Genomic DNA, 17,645 nt, shown 5'->3' on the forward strand with positions numbered 1-17,645 from the left:
GAGGACAGGAAGCCAGCCATCATCCCGGACTACAACCACAGCAAAGGAGGCGTGTACAACCTGGACAAGGTGATTGGAACTTACAGCTGGAGGAGGATGACCCCCCCCCCCCCCCCCCCCCCCCGCTGACCCCTGGTCATCTTCCATAACATCATTGATGTGTCCTCATACAATGCCTTCATGATATGGAACTAGATCAACCCTACCTGGATGCCTGATAAGTGGAACAAGAGGAGAGTGTTCCCGGAGCAGCTGGGAAAGGCACTTGTAACCCCCACACATTCAAAGAAGGTAGTGCCTCCCCCGCACAGCAGCCTCTGCAGCGCTTGTGAAAGCTGTTCAGGTGGCTAAATCTTGTCCTGATCCACCTGAGGCTGCAGCTGGGGCAGGTAAGAGGAGGAGATTCTGCCCCCCAAAGGAGAACTGTAAAACGAATACATATGTGCTGCACATGTATTTCTCACATCTGCAAAGTCCACACACACACCTGCATACTGCCCTACATAGTCAATCAATCCTTATCCCAGTCTGCTGTTCCCACATGCTCCAAGAGGGCCAGCATTGTTCCTGTTCCCAAGAAAGCTAAGGTAAACTGAGCTAAACGACTTCCGTCATCATGAAGTGCTTTGAGAGACTAGTCAAGGACCATATCACCTCCACAATACCTGACACCCTAGACCCACTTCAATTTGCTTACCGCCCAAATAGGTCCACAGACGATGCAATCTCAACCACACTGCACACTGCCCTAACCCATCTGGACAAGAGGAATACCTATGTGAGAATGCTGTTCATTGACTACAGCTCAGCATTTAACACCATAGTACCCTCCAAACTCGTCATCAAGCTCGAGACCCTGGATCTCGACCCTGCCCTGTGCAACTGGGTACTGGACTTCCTGACGGGCCGCCCCCAGGTGGTGAGGGTAGGTAACAACATCTCCACCCCGCTGATCCTCAACACTGGGGCCCCACAAGGGTGCGTTCTGAGCCCTCTCCTGTACTCCCTGTTCACCCACGACTGCGTGGCCACGCACGCCTCCAACTCAATCATCAAGTTTGCGGACGACACAACAGTGGTAGGCTTGATTACCAACAACGACGAGACGGCCTACAGGGAGGAGGTGAGGGCCCTCGGAGTGTGGTGTTACGAAAATAACCTCACACTCAACGTCAACAAAACTAAGCAGATGATTGTGGACTTCAGGAAACAGCAGAGGGAACACCCCCCTATCCACATCGATGGAACAGTAGTGGAGAGGGTAGCAAGTTTTAAGTTCCTCGGCGTACACATCACAGACAAACTGAATTGGTCCACCCACACAGACAGCATCGTGAAGAAGACGCAGCAGCGCCTCTTCAACCTCAGGAGGCTGAAGAAATTTGGCTTGTCACCAAAAGCACACAAACTTCTACAGATGCACAATCAAGAGCATCCTGTCGGGCTGTATCACCGCCCGGTACAGCAACTGCTCTGCCCACAACCGTAAGGCTCTCCAGAGGGTAGTGAGGTCTGCACAACGCATCACCGGGGGCAAACTACCTGCCCTCCAGGACACCTACACCACCCGAAGTCACAGGAAGGCCAGAAAGATCATCAAGGACAACAACCACCCGAGCCACTGCCTGTTCACCCCGCTATCATCCAGAAGGCGAGGTCAGTACAGGTTTATCAAAGCTGGGACCGAGAGACTAAAAAACAGCTTCTATCTCAAGGCCATCAGACTTGGGTAATTTGTGGGTGATTGTCTATGTATTAGTTGCACTTATTCTATATAGCTTCACGTTCGTTTTTGTAAGTTTGTTGAAGTGTTCTTCGTTTCATTAAAATAGAAGATGTATTCACATCACGCTGCGCCTTGGTCTCATCGCTATAATGAACTTGACATCCCCAAACATATGGAAGAAGGTACTCTGGTCAGATGAGACTAAAATTGAGCATTTTGGTCATAAAGGAAAAACGCTATGTCTGGCGCAAACCCAACACCTCTCATCACCGTGAGAACCCCATCCCAGGGACTGGGAAACTGATCAGAATGGAGGGAATTATGGATGATGCTAAATAAAGGGAAATTCTTGAGGGAAACCTGTTTCAGTCTTCAAGAGAGTTGTGACTGGGACGGAGGTTCACCTTCCAGCAGGACAATGACCCTAAGCATACTGCTAAAGCAACACTCGAGTGGTTTAATGGGAAACATTTAAATGTATTGGAATGGCCTAGTCAAAGCCCAGACCTCAATCCAATTGAGAATCTGTGGTATGAGATTGCTGTACACTAGCGGAACTCATCCAAATTGAAGGAGCTGAAGCAGTTGTACCTTGAAAAATGGGCAAAATCCCAGTGACTAGATCTGCCAATCTTATAGAGACGTAGAAAATAGAGACGTAGAAAGTATTGACTTTGGGGGAGACGCACACTCAAGTTTTCCGTTCAAATATTTTGCATCTTCAAAGTGGTAGGCATGTTGTGTAAATCAAATGATACATACCCTCCCAAAATAGATTTTAATTCCAGGTTGTAAGGCAACAAAATAGGAAAAATACCAATGGGGGTGAATACTTTCGCAGGCCACATTATGTTCTTCATGTTTTTGTTTTGTATCTATCTTGTTTTATTCTTATTTATTGTTGTTTATACACCTTGTGGGTTGGGCCAATGGTTTGAAAAATGGGAGAAGACTAGTATTTTGTAGTTGAATTCCTCAGCTGTGTCTGGGTTAGGGATTGTATAGATTGGGTATAGAGCCATATCTGGGTTAGGGATTATATAGACGGGGTATGGAGCATTACTGCATTACTGCATTGTCGGAACTAGAAACACAAGCATTTTGCTACACTCGCATTAACATCTGCTAACCATGTGTATGTGACAAATAAAATTTGATTTGATTTGATTTGATATCTGGGTTAGGGATTATATAGACGGGGTATGGAGCCGTATCTGGGTTAGGGATTATATAGATGGGGTATGGAGCAGTATCTGGGTTAGGGATTATATAGACGGGGTATAGAGCCGTATCTGGGTTAGGGATTATATAGATGGGGTATGGAGCCGTATCTGGATTAGGGATTATATAGATGGGGTATGGATTATATAGATGGGGTATGGATTATATAGATGGGGTATGGAGCCGTATCTGGGTTAGGGATTATATAGACGGGGTATGGAGCCGTATCTGGGTTAGGGATTATATAGACGGGGTATGGAGCCGTATCTGGGTTAGGGATTATATAGACTGGGTATAGAGCAGTATCTGGATTAGGGATTATATAGACGGGGTATGGAGCCGTATCTGGGTGTTCATCGTCATCATCATTATATCCAGAAACCTTGTTCCAGCAGCTTATGTTCCTCTGGGGGAACCAGCTGCCCCCCGTCAGACCACCTGTCTGAACTTCCTCTCTGAGTCTGATGCTGAGGACGAAGAGGCTGCCGCTGGGACTTGAGATGAGACGGGTTCGAGTGATGAAGATGATGAGGAAGAGGAAGAGGCTGCCGCTGGGACTTGAGATGAGACAGGTCCGATTGATGAAGAGGAGGAGGAGGAGGAAGAGGCTGCCGCTGGGACTTGAGATGAGACGGGTTCGAGTGATGAAGAGGAGGAGGAGGAGGAAGAGGCTGCCGCTGGGACTTGAGATGAGACGGGTCCGACTGAAGAAGGTGTAGATGAAGGGGATGACCGGGTACTGAGCTAGTGAGAGAGGGCGGCTCTGCGGGTGCTACTGTATTTATCTGAAACACACAAAAACACGCAGATAGTTTAAAACACAAAGCACCCAACACTGGGTGGGAGGCTGAAATTAATACATGTAGAGATTTTTTTAATGAACGATTTGAGCAGTAATATGTGTTTTGGGGCACAGTTCAGAAGGAGCCAGTACGGTGTCTGAGAAGTGCCAAACCTCACCGTTCGACCGTGGTCCCTGAGCCTGATCTTGCGAGGGAAGCAGGGTAGACCCAGGAAAGAAACACACAGAGAGAAACACCGCACTGACAAGACCAGCTGGACAATACAGATCACGATCAGAGGAACCCACAGGATCAGTGTCATGCTCTGGAAAGCGGAGAGAGACAGGTCAGTAAATCTCTCTCTCTCTCTGTGTGTATCTGTCTCTCTCTCTCTCTCTCTCTCTCTGTGTATGCATCTCTCTCTCTCTCTCTCTCTCTCTCTCTCTGTGTGTGTGCGCATCTGTCTCTCTCTCTCTCTCTCTCTCTCTCTCTCTCTCTCTGTGTGTGTGTGTGTGTGTGTGTGTGTGTGTGTGTGTGTGTGTGCGAGCGTGTGTGTGTATGCATGCATGCGTGCGTGTGTGTGTACAGCAAACACCAGATGGACTTTAAAAGTCATGTACAGAGCCACTCACAAGTTTAACAATAGTAACCTGGAGAGGGACAGAGAAATTGGAGGAAAGTGGGCACGGAATGTGGGCACGGAATGTGTACGCTACAAACAGAGACAGTTATAAATTCATTTTTCCTTAACACCATGGGGCGGTTTCCCAGACACAGATTAAACCGAGCGAATCGTCATCTACACTCTTTATACTCCAGGACGGGGATTAATCTGTGTCCATGTTTCAAAACCGTCCCATGATGTCATTGGCTGGATTAGCTAGAGAGACAGTTACCCAGCAGGTTTAAATCAGTCTATTTAAACATCAAGAACGATAACCGTTACATATCGCATCTCTCAAGGACTACAGGTCCAAAGGTCCCATTATATAGCAAACTAGCACAGTCCTGCTAGTTTAAAGGTCCCATTATATAGCAAAATAGCACAGTCCTGCTAGTTTAAAGGTCCCATTATATAGCAAACTAGCACAGTCCTGCTAGTTTAAAGGTCCCATTATATAGCAAACTAGCACAGTCCTGCTAGTTTAAAGGTCCCATTATATAGCAAACTAGCACAGTCCTGCTAGATTAAAGGTCCCATTATATAGCAAACTAGCACAGTCCTGCTAGTTTAAAGGTCCCATTATATAGCAAACTAGCACAGTCCTGCTAGTTTAAAGGTCCCATTATATAGCAAACTAGCACAGTCCTGCTAGTTTAAAGGTCCCATTATATAGCAAACTAGCACAGTCCTGCTAGATTAAAGGTCCCATTATATAGCAAACTAGCACAGTCCTGCTAGTTTAAAGGTCCCATTATATAGCAAACTAGCACAGTCCTGCTAGTTTAAAGGTCCCATTATATAGCAAACTAGCACAGTCCTGCTAGTTTAAAGGTCCCATTATATAGCAAACTAGCACAGTCCTGCTAGTTTAAAGGTCCCATTATATAGCAAACTAGCACAGTCCTGCTAGTTTAAAGGTCCCATTATATAGCAAACTAGTACAGTCCTGCTAGTTTAAAGGTAGATAGTCTACCTGATTTCTCAGGTCTAAATCAGTATATTTAAATGTCAAGAACGATATAACCATTATATAGTGTAACCCTCGAGGACTGGTGTATCTCTGACTATACATTATAGTGTAACCCTCCAAGACTGGTGTATCTCTGACTATACGTTATATAGTATAACCCTCGAGGACTGTATCTCTGACTATAGGCTAAAGAAATTCGTCTTGTCACCAAAAACACTCACAAACTTTTACAGATGCACAATCGAGAGCATCCTGTCGGGCTGTATCACCGCCTGGTACGGCAACTGCTCAGCCCACAACCGTAAGGCTCTCCAGAGGGTAGTGAGGTCTGCACAACGCATCACCGGGGGCAAACTACCTGCCCTCCAGGACACCTACACCACCCGATGTCACAGGAAGGCCATAAAGATCATCAAGGACAACAACACTGCCTGTTCACCCCGCTATCATCCAGAAGGCGAGGTCAGTACAGGTGCGTCAAAGCTGGGACCGAGAGATTGAAAAACAGCTTCTATCTCAAGGCCATCAGACTGATAAACAGCCATCACTAACATTGAGTGGCTGCTGCCAACACACTGACTCAACTCCAGCCACTTTAATAATGGAAAAATGTATGTAATAAATGCATCACTAGCCACTTTAAACAATGCCACTTAATATAATGTTTACATACCCTACATTTCTCATCTCATATGTATATACTGTACTCGATACCATCTACTGCATCCTGCCTATGCCTTTCGGCCATCGATCATCCATATATTTTAATATACATATTCTTATTCATTCCTTTACACTTGTGTGTATAAGGAAGTTGTTGTGAAATTGTTAAGATTACTTGTTAGATATTAATGCATGGTCGAAACTAGAAGCACATGCATTTCGCTACACTCACATTAACATCTGCTAACCATGTGTATGTGACTGACCTCTTGACCACCCCTCCACATGACCCAGTGACCAGACCACATGACCCACTGACCAGACCACCCCTCCACAAGACCCAGTGACCAGAACACATGACCCCCTGACCAGACCACTCCTCCACATGACCCACTGACCAGACCACCCCTCCACATGACCCACTGACAAGACAACATGACACACTGACTCCATATGTGACTTACATAAACGCGTGTGTGGTCGAAAGGGCACTCGTTAGTGATGCTGGCGTAGCCAATAGCGTTGGGGAACCGGCAGTGAGTCAGGAGGCTCCGCCTACCATTAACTGTGACCCTCACCACAGAAACGGTGAGGCCAATCGCAGACCCTGTGGCCAGGAGACTACCAAACAGGCTGACCACGAACAACGACCATGTCTGAGAGAGAGAGAGAGAGAGAGAGAGAGAGTGTGAAAGAGCGAGAGAGAGAGACAGAGACAGAGAGAGGGAGAGAGAGAGAGAAAGAGAGAGAGAGAGACAGAGAGAGAGAGAAAGAGAGAGAGAGAGAGACATAGAGAGTGAGAGAGAGACAGAGTGTGTGTGTGAGAGAGAGAGTGAGAGAGAGAGAGACATAGAGAGTGAGAGAGAGACATAGTGTGTGTGTGTGTGAGAGAGAGAGAGAGAGAGAGAGAGAGAGAGAGAGAGAGAGAGAGACAGAGTGTGTGTGTGTGAGTGTGAGAGAGAGAGAGAGAGACATGGAGAGTGAGAGAGAGACAGAGTGTGTGTGTGAGAGAGAGACAGAGAGACAGAGAGACAAATCCAATTTTGATAAACTCCCATATCTACTGGGTGAAATTCCACAGTGTGCCATCACAGCAGCAAGATTTGTGACCTGTTGCCACGAGAAAAGGACAACCAGTGAAGAACAAACACCATTGTAAATATAACCCATATCTATGCTTATTTATTTTATCTTGTGTACTTTAACCATTTGTACATTGTTAAAACACTGTATATATATATAATATGACATTTGTAATGTCTTTATTGTTTTGAAACTTCTGTATGTGTAGTGTTTACTGATAATTTTTATTGTTTATTTCACTTTATATATTCACTTTATATATTATCTACCTCACTTGCTTTGGCAATGTTAACACATGTTTCCCATGCCAATAAAGCCCTTGAATTGAATTGAATTGAGACAGAGTGTGTGTGTGTGAGAGAGAGAGAGACAGAGTGTGTGTGTGAGAGAGAGAGAGACAGAGTGTGTGTGTGTGTGAGAGAGAGTGAGAGAGAGAGAGACAGAGTGTGTGTGTGAGAGAGTGAGAGAGAGAGACAGGGAGAGAGAGACAGAGAGATAGAGTGTGTGTGAGAGAGAGTGTGTGTGAGAGAGAGACAGAGAGAGAGAGAGAGAGAGAGAGAGAGAGAGAGAGAATTGAGCTCCAGTGGCACAAAAACAGTCAGTACTCTTTCATCTGCACAGAGAGGAAACAGGGATTCTCCCAGAGGGATGTGTGCATGACACAAGAAAACTTTCCAACAATTGTTTACAGACAAGATTATTTCACTTATAATATACTGTATCACAATTGCAGTGGGTCAGAAGTTGACATACACTAAGTTGACTGTGCCTTTAAACAGTTTGGAAAATTTCTGAAAATTATGTTATGGCTTTAGAAGCTTCTGATAGGCTAATTTACATTATTTGAGTCAATTGGAGGTGTACCTGTGGATGCCTTTCAAGGCCTACCTTCAAACTCAGTGCCTCATTGCTTGACATCATGGTACAATCAAAAGAAATTAGCCAAGACCTAAAAAAAAATTGTAGACCTCCAGAAGTCTGTTTCATCCTTGGGAGCAATTTTGAAACGCCTGAAGGTACCAGGTTCTGTACAAACAATAGTACACAAGTTTAAACACGCATCATACCGCTCAGGAAGGAGACGCGTTCTGTCTCCTAGAGATGAACGTACTTTGGTGCGAAAAGTGAAAATCAATCCCAGAACAACAGCAAAGGACCTTGTGAAGATGCTGGAGGAAACAGGTACAAAAATATCTATATCCACAGTGAAACGAGTCCTGTATCGACATAACCTGAAAGGCCGCTCAGCAATGAACAAGGAAGAAGCCACTGCTCCAAAACCGCCATAAAAAAAAGCCAGACTACGGTTTGCAACTGCACATGGGGACAAATGTCATACTTTTTGGACAAATGTCCTCTGGTCTGATGAAACAAAAAAAATAACTGTTTGGCCATAATGACCATCGTTATGTTTGGAGGGAAAAGGGGGAGGCTTGCAAGCCAAAGAACACCATCCCAACCGTGAAACACAGGGGTGGCAGCATCATGTTGTGGTGGTGCTTTGCTGCAGGAGGGACTGGTGCACTTCACAAAATAGATGGCATCATGAGGCGGGAAAATTACGTGGATATATTGAAGCAACATCTCAAGACATCAGTCAGGAAGTTAAAGCTTGGTTGCAAATGGATCTTCCAAATGGACAATGACCCCAAGCATACTTCCAAAGTTGTTGCAAAATGGCTTAAGGACAACAAAGCCAAGGTATTGGAGTGGCCATCACAAATCCCTGACCTCAATCCTATAGAAAATCTGTGGGCAGAACTGAAAAAGGAGGCCTACAAACCTGACTTAGTTACACCCGCTCTGTCAGGAGAAATGGGCCAAAAATCACCAAACTTATTGTTGGAAGCTTGTGGAAGGCTACCCAAAACAGTTTGACCCAAGTTAAACAATTTAAAGGCAATGCTACCAAATACTAATTGAGTGTATGTAAACTTCCGACCCACTGGTAATGTGATGAAATAAATAAAAGCTGAAATAAATCATTCTCTCTACTATTATTCTGACATTTCACATTCTTAAAATGAAGTGGTGATCCTAACTGACCTAAAACAGGGACATTTTACTAGGATTATAAATGTCAGGATTTTTGAAAAACTGAGATTAAATGTAGTTGGCTAAAGTGTATATAAACTTCCGACTTCAACTGTATTATATTGAGTAAACATCAGTAACATCACCGGACAGTGAGTAGAAGGACACATAAGGAAACATCAGTAACTCACCAGCACTCTGCTCTTCTTGTTTTTAGACAGGAGGATGGCCAGCATTCCTACAACAACACCCTACAGGGATATATTACAGAGATAGTTATTAGACAGGATGATGGTCAGCATTCCTACAGGGATATATTACAGAGATAGTTATTAGACAGGGTGATGGCCAGGATTACTACAACACCCTACAGGGACATATTTCAGCTGGATGAGACAACACACACAGAAAATCACCCAATGTAAGTTTATTGTGATGGAGAGACTGTGATAACTACTCCACTACATTAGATATCAGTCCCACCACTAGTCTAGTAGTACCACATTAGATATCAGTCTCACCACTAGTCTAGTAGTTCTACATTAGATATCAGTCTCACCACTAGTCTAGTAGTACCACATTAGATATAAGTCTCACCACTAGTCTAGTAGTTCTACATTAGATATCAGTCTCACCACTAGTCTAGTAGTACCACATTAGATATCAGTCTCACCACTAGTCTAGTAGTACCACATTAGATATCAGTCTCACCACTAGTCTAGTAGTACTACATTAGATATCAGTCTCACCACTAGTCTAGTAGTACCACATTAGATATAAGTCTCACCACTAGTCTAGTAGTTCTACATTAGATATCAGTCTCACCACTAGTCTAGTAGTACTACATTAGATATCAGTCTCACCACTAGTCTAGTAGTACCACATTAGATATCAGTCTCACCACTAGTCCAGTAGTGAGTGCCATTATATTAGATATGGAGTACGCCATGGTGTGGGCTCGTGTGTTCAGGTTGATGTGTCGCAGCACAGCCCCGTGGACTAGCGCCCCCAGTAGGAAGTTGACGTGTCCTACAAGCACCATACTCAGGCCAATCTTCATCAGGGCCTTGGGCTGCTCCAGACTGGCGCAGCACCTACCTATAGTGAGGGAGGGGGGAGGCAGAGATGAGAGAGAAAGAAAGAGAAAGAGAGATTGAGAGACAGAGAGAGAGAGACACATAGAGACAGAGACAGAGAGAGAAACAGAGAGAGCAAGAGAAAGAGAGAGCGCAAGAGAGAGAGCGAGAGAGAGAGAGAGAGAGAGAGAGAGAGAGAGAGAGAGAGAGAGACAGAGAGCGAGAGAGAGACAGAGAGAGAGAGAGAGAGAGAGAGACAGAGACAGAGAAAGAAACAGAGAGAGCAAGAGAAAGAGAGAGTGAGAGAGAGAGAGCGCAAGAGAGAGAAAGAGAGAGAGAGCGAGAGAGAGACAGAGAGAGAGAGAGAGAGAGAGAGACAGAGAGAGAAACAGAGAGAGACAGAGACAGAGAGAGAAACAGAGAGAGCAAGAGAAAGAGAGAGTGAGAGAGAGAGAGCGCAAGAGAGAGAAAGAGAGAGAGAGCGAGAGAGGACATACATACAGGAGAGAATGTAAACATCATAAGGAGGAAGAGAGAGAAGTGAGGAGACAGTATCATCAAGTCCATGTTCAGGGTCCATTTACTATTGATCTGCTCCACACAGTCCCAGGGTTAAAACCACACTGGAGATGTCACAGGCATTAATGATTACCTGCTGAACACACACACACATCTCTAAGGTCTAGTACTGTCTCTGGTTCTATCCAAACAGAGCCTCTCTACAGTACATTAAGGAGCATCAAGGAGCTTCACATGTATGAAAAGCTGACCTAGGTTCAAATGCTATTTAAATCATTTCAAATATTTAAGATGTGCTTGAATGAGCTTGCCATTTGCAATGGACTAATAGAACAGTCCCAAACTTAATTCACCTCTTTCTTTAACAGGGTACTTATTGACGTTTAGATGTGCTTGAATGAGCTTGCCATTTGCAATGAAAACATTTCAGAAGTTTAATTGAAAATTAACCCACCCATTTCCCCACTTTCTTTAACAGGGTACTTATTGACGTTTAGATGTGCTTGATTGAGCTTGCCATTTGCAATGGACTAATAGAACAGTCCCAAAAGTGCAAACTTAGCCGACAGGCCTTTCCATTCTAAAGCAAACACTTAAATTATTTGAAAGATGTAAAATATTATTTGAACCCAGTTCATGTATGATGTTGGGTAAACATTGTGGTATAACAGAGACATGCCATCTAAAATCAGACACCATCCAGACAGTGTGGTATAATAGACATCTAAAATCAGACAACATCCAGACAGTGTGGTATAACAGACATCTAAATCAGACAACATCTAGACAGTGTGGTATAACAGACATCTAAAATCAGACAAAGTATAATGATAGGCTCAACACTGATCTTTTTTACCTTTATTTAACTAGGCAAGTCAGTTAAGAACAAATTCTTATTTGCCTGTTCAGGGGCAGAACAACAGATTTGTACCTTGTCAGCTCAGGGGTTTGAACTTGCAACCTTCTGGTTACTAGTCCAACACTCTAACCACTAGGCTACCCTGCCACCCTCAACACTGTGAAACTGATGCATCATAATGTAAGCATAGCGATCAAAATGTAAGCTTAGTAATCATAATGTAAGCTTAGTGATCAAAATGTAAGCTTAGTAATCATAATGTAAGCATAGCGATCAAAATGTAAGCTTAGTAATCATAATGTAAGCATAGCGATCAAAATGTAAGCTTAGTAATCATAATGTAAGCTTAGTGACAGCTCAATGTTGTATTTAAGATATGTACTTTGCTTTATTTTATGCATTATTACAGGTACAGTGAGTCTTAGACATTTTCTACTCAGTTTTCACTGTCTATAATTTTTTTACAGTTTTTTTCGATTGCTAAACGACAGTGGACACAACTGGAGTCACATGTGCAAAACTCTAACTACAGTCTGCACAGCAGCAGTTCATGTGGACCAAACTCTAGTTCGTTTTTCATTGCTTGAACACAGTTTTCAAAACTCTACACACTTATCCCATGACTTTAACCACAACCTGCACAACACTGTGGATTTACAGCACTTTGTTCAAATGCTAACACACTGCTGTCAAAACTGTGAACCACACATTCAAAACGGAATAGATTTCAGCCTTGTGCCTTTCAAACACTGCTGATTGCAATTTCAGCTGAAAGGCTAAGCAGGTGTCTTGTTTTAGACTTGTTAGTGAAGACACACACATATTACAGTATATATTGGTAGAGCTCAGAAAGACTCATTTTGGAAATGGAACAAGGAAGATGGGTTCGTGGAGGGAGAAGGGTGGCAGGGAGAGGGCGGATGCGTGGAGGAAGACAAAGAAGACAAAGAGCTGTTATTTCAGATGAAATAAGGGCTACACTTATAGACCATGTCGTGAACCATGGTCTCTCATTGAGAGAGGCAGGGTTGAGGGTGCAACCCAATCTGCAAAGATCCACAGTGGCATCTGTAATGCGAATTTTCCATCATGCAAACAGGTGAGAGTTACATCCTTACAGTAAATGAAAACATTACAGGAATCCATTTTGTATTGCAATTATAGAATATTTACACAGATATATATTACAGTAAGTTTGACTGTAAAATATATTTTTACAACAGGACCCAAAGGCTGCCCCCAACAGGGGGAAGAGGAAAAATATTTTCAGATGCGCAGGAAAATGCTATTGTTGACATGGTTGTTGTCAACAATGCAATAAAACTGCGGGAGATAGAGTGCTGGCTGATAATGATATATTTGAAAATGTTAATTCTGTCAACACAACAACTATTGCTTGAGTCCTAAAGAAACACCAAGTTACAATGAAACAGTTATACACTGTACTGTTCGAGAGAAACAGTGAACGGGTAAAAGAGCAAAGATACCAATATGTCCAGGTAAGACGTCTGAGGTTACGTACACAGATATACAAAATATTTAAAGTAAAAAAAACACTAGCATTTCTACAGTAAAACTGTGCACTTACTGTTTTCCAGAGAGTAATGGAGGTGGAAGCACTGGAAAGACCACATTCATTTGTATTTATCCATGAAGCTGGATTTAACCTTGCCAAAACACGACGCAGAGGAAGGAATGTTATAGGTCAAAGGGCCACAGTGGAGGTTCCAGGCAAAAGGGGGGGGAATATCACCATGTGTGCTGCAATGGCCAATGATGGTTTGCTTCTCAACACACCACTCATTGGCCCATACAACACAGAAAGGCTTATAGCTTTCCTAGAACAGCTCTATGCTCAGCTAGTGCCAGCAGAACAGGGGGAGCCAGTAAGAAACCCCCAAGTTTTTGTCATAGTTTGCGATAACGTTGCTTTTCACCACTCTGCAGCTGTCACAGATTGGTTTGCAGCACATAACAGATTTATGGTTTTGTACCTGCCTGCATATTCACCCTTCCTCAACCCAATAGAGGAGTTTTTCTCTGCCTGGAGGTGGAAAGTGTTTGGTCACCACCCACATGACCAAATGTTTCTTTTGGAAGCCATGCGTGCAGGATGTGAGGACACGAGTCCAGAGGACTGCCAGGGATGGTTAAGGCACTCCAGAAGGTTCTTCCCCAGGTGCATGGCAAGAGAAAACATTAGATGTGATGTTGAAGAAAACCTGTGGCCTGATGCTAGAGAGAGGCAGGATTAGCCCCTCAATTATTTGTTCGAATTACAGTATGTACTTTTAGTTTCTACCTTTTTTTTCTCATTACTGTATTTCCGTAAATTACTACAGACTATTGAAGCAAACTGCTCATTTTTATTTACCTTAAAGAATTGTTATGTTCTAAAAATTTTCATAAATCATGTGAAAGAATGTCACTCTTTTCTTTGAAGAAAATATTACTTTGTATTAAGTCACTGAAATTGTTCAAACTGTAAAGATGAAAAGTTTGTATTTTCTGTATTGGTGTTTGATGCTAGTGTTTTTACTCTCAGTGTGTTCTGAGTGACAGTGTGTGTTATCTCAGTGAGGGTTGTGCATAGTGTTTGGCTGCACTGAGCGTGTTTTGAGCCATGTGTTAAGAGTTGTGTTGCTTGGAATGAGTTTTGCAGGTGATGTGAACTGTTTAGCTCAGGTGACTGTTGGTAGTGCAGACTGTAGTTAGAGTTTTGCACATGTGACTCCAGTCGTTTAGCAATCGAAAAAAAACTGTAATGAAAATTAATTGAAAATTAACCAACCCATTTCGCCACTTTCTTTAACAGGGTACTTATTGAAGTTTAGATGCTTATACATTTAACCTTAGGCATCTCCATCACCTCTCTATACCATAGGGGTGTCCACCCCCTTCACACAACCACAAAGTTGTTCCACAACATCCACATTCCCCCCCCATTCCTCCACATATGTTGGTACAGTCCACCGACCAAGGTTTCTAATTGTAAAAATCTTGACCTCCAGACCTGTCAGGTGATGGATACATAGACTAGAACTGATGTACTATTCTGGTCGTTAAAAAAAGCCCTTCAGTCAGTATGACATATTAGATGTTGGTCATAAAACATGTGTTGACTAAGGGAATTGTAACCACGAAACACTCACAGTGTAATTGTAACGCTGAGTGAATGGGTGTGGAGTCAAGCGCAGAGAGCAAAAGGATTCCGGAAAAAATACGCTTTAATGTCCAAAATTACACAGGAACAAAATAGTAACCCAACACAAGAGTAACCATAAAACAAAATAGTACCCTGATGTGAAATACTAGGATAGCGAGAAAACCCACCAAAACACTAACACCTCTCAGACATAAATAAATTAATAAATTTAAAATTAATAAATTAAATAACCCCACCCTAACAACCAAACCATAAACAGGTGAAACCAATTAGACAAAACCAAACGAACACGGAACAAAGGATCGGTGGCAGCTAGTAGACCGGCGACGACGACCGCCGAGCGCCACCCGAACAAGAAGGGGAGACACCTTCGGTAATATTTGTGACAGTGACTAAGGGAATTGTAACCACGAAACGTTCACAGTGTAATGTCTATTCTCTTTCAGTTTACCACAATGTGTCAGAGGACACGTTTCCAATGCAACTTCTGGGCCACCAGGCTCAGATGGGTTTATAAAGATCAATCTAACAGTGACTTTAACCCTACTGCAGCCCATTCCTTCAGTCAAAACAGTTCCAACAGAAACAAGATGGCTCAGTGGGCTGAACTGAAGAACTCACTTTCTGATGTATCCTGTCTATCAGAATACTGTAGCACTCATTGTCAATTGTCAAAGGATAAACAGGATTATGAACTAAAGTCCAATATTCACCTGTATTGGCCATTGTTGGTGATTTGAATCCCCCCCACCCGGTTTAAGTCATCATCTGTCCAGATGTTGTGTTATTTTGACAATCTAATAGATTTTATCTGATGATTTTATGTGTTTTCTCTTTCCCTCCTCCTGGTGAACGTTCCCCGTCAGTCCGTCCCCGAAGCGACCGCACAAGTACATATATATATATATATATATATACGCTACTGGTCAAACGTTTTAGAATACCTACTTATTCAAGGGTTTTTCTTTATTTTTACTATTTTCTACATTGTGGAAAAATAGTGAAAACATCAAAACTATGAAATGTAGTAACCAAAAAAGTGTTAAAACAAATCAAAATATATTTTTATATTTGAGATTCTTCAAAGTAGCCACCCTTTGCCTTGATGACAGCTTTGCACACTCTCGGCATTCTCTCCACCATCTTGTAATGGATTTAAATGAAAAGGTGTGCCTTTAAATAAAAAAAATGGTGGAATTTCTATCCTTCTTAAGTTTGAGCCAATTAGTTGTGTTGAAACAAGGTGGGGGGAGGGGGGAGGGGGGGGGGCAAGAACAGCTCAAATAAGCAAAGTGAAATGACAGTACATCATTACTTTAAGACAATGATGTACTGTCATTTCTCTTTGTTTATTTGAGCTGTTCTTTCCATAATATGGACTGATGATGATATGGAATACTTTATCATAATGATGATGATATGGAATACTATATTATAATGATGATGATATGGAATACTTTATTATAATGATGATGATATGGATATGATATGGAATACTTTATTATAATGATGATGATATGGAATACTATATTATAATGATGACGATATGGAAAACTTTATTATAATGATGATGATATGGAATACTTTATTATAATGATGATGATATGGATATGATATGGAATACTTTATTATAATGATGATGATATGGAATACTTTATTATAATGATGATGATATGGATATGATATGGAATACTTTATCATAATGATGATGATATGGAATACTTTATTATAATGATGATGATATGGATATGATATGGAATACTTTATTATAATGATGATGATATGGAATACTATATTATAATGATGACGATATGGAATACTTTATTATAATGATGATGATACGGATATGATATGGAATACTATATTATAATGATGATGATATGGATATGATATGGAATACTATATTATAATGATGATGATATGGATATGATATGGAATACTATATTATAATGATGATGATATGGATATGATATGGAATACTTTATTATAATGATGATGATATGGAATACTATATTATAATGATGATGATATGGAATACTTTATTATAATGATGATGATATGGAATACTTTATTATAATGATGATGATATGGAATACTTTATTATAATGATGATGATATGGATATGATATGGAATACTATATTATAACGATGACGATATGGAATACTTTATTATAATGATGATGATATGGATATGATATGGAATACTATATTATAATGATGATGATATGGAATACTATATTATAATGATGACGATATGGATATGATATGGAATACTTTATTATAATGATGATGATATGGAATACTATATTATAATGATGACGATATGGAATACTTTATTATAATGATGATGATACGGATATGATATGGAATACTATATTATAATGATGACGATATGGGTATGATATGGAATACTTTATTATAATGATGATGATATGGAATACTTTATTATAATGATGATGATATGGAATACTTTATTATAATGATGATGATATGGATATGATATGGAATACTTTATTATAATGATGATGATATGGATATGATATGGAATACTATATTATAATGATGATGATATGGATATGATATGGAATACTATATTATAATGATGATGATATGGATATGATATGGAATACTATATTATAAAGATGATGATATGGAATACTATATTATAATGATGATGATATGGAATACTATATTATAATGATGATGATATGGAATACTATATTATAATGATGACGATATGGATATGATATGGAATACTTTATTATAATGATGATGATATGGAATACTATATTATAATGATGATGATATGGATATGATATGGAATACTTTATCATAATGATGATGATATGGAATACTTTATTATAATGATGATGATATGGATA

General features: G+C 41.3%; 1 protein-coding gene across 3 annotated transcripts; it reads right to left on the reverse strand.

Moving 5' to 3' along the window:
* Nucleotides 1–2,594: 2,594 nt before the first annotated feature.
* LOC110487848 (transmembrane protein 54-like) lies at nucleotides 2,595–15,658 on the reverse strand. Of its 3 annotated transcripts, XM_036971583.1 has the most exons (6): nucleotides 15,477–15,655; nucleotides 10,045–10,241; nucleotides 9,335–9,394; nucleotides 6,491–6,682; nucleotides 3,908–4,054; nucleotides 2,596–3,732 (listed from the first exon to the last, which is right to left on the reverse strand). In XM_036971583.1, exons 1-6 carry the CDS (start codon nucleotides 15,487–15,489, stop codon nucleotides 3,316–3,318), a joined length of 1,026 nt encoding a protein of 341 aa, XP_036827478.1. In that variant the 5' UTR covers nucleotides 15,490–15,655; the 3' UTR covers nucleotides 2,596–3,315. The 3 variants fall into 3 exon arrangements, with proteins under 3 accessions (XP_036827479.1, XP_036827478.1, XP_036827480.1); XM_036971584.1 differs by lacking the exon at nucleotides 3,908–4,054 and having other exon boundaries at nucleotides 2,595–3,732; nucleotides 15,477–15,658; XM_036971585.1 differs by lacking the exon at nucleotides 6,491–6,682.
* Nucleotides 15,659–17,645: the final 1,987 nt, after the last annotated feature.

Source organism: Oncorhynchus mykiss, chromosome 32 (assembly GCF_013265735.2).
Source record: "Oncorhynchus mykiss isolate Arlee chromosome 32, USDA_OmykA_1.1, whole genome shotgun sequence".
Taxonomy (NCBI): domain Eukaryota; kingdom Metazoa; phylum Chordata; class Actinopteri; order Salmoniformes; family Salmonidae; genus Oncorhynchus; species Oncorhynchus mykiss.

Excerpts from the sequence above, each read along its gene's own strand:
- LOC110487848 (XM_036971583.1), bottom strand. Across the intron at positions 9,395-10,044 it reads CACTCACTACTGGACTAGTG|GGTGTTGTTGTAGGAATGCT; the intron begins GTGAGACTGATA and ends ATATCCCTGTAG. Across the intron at positions 6,683-9,334 it reads ACAAGAAGAGCAGAGTGCTG|ACATGGTCGTTGTTCGTGGT; the intron begins GTGAGTTACTGA and ends TCTCTCTCTCAG.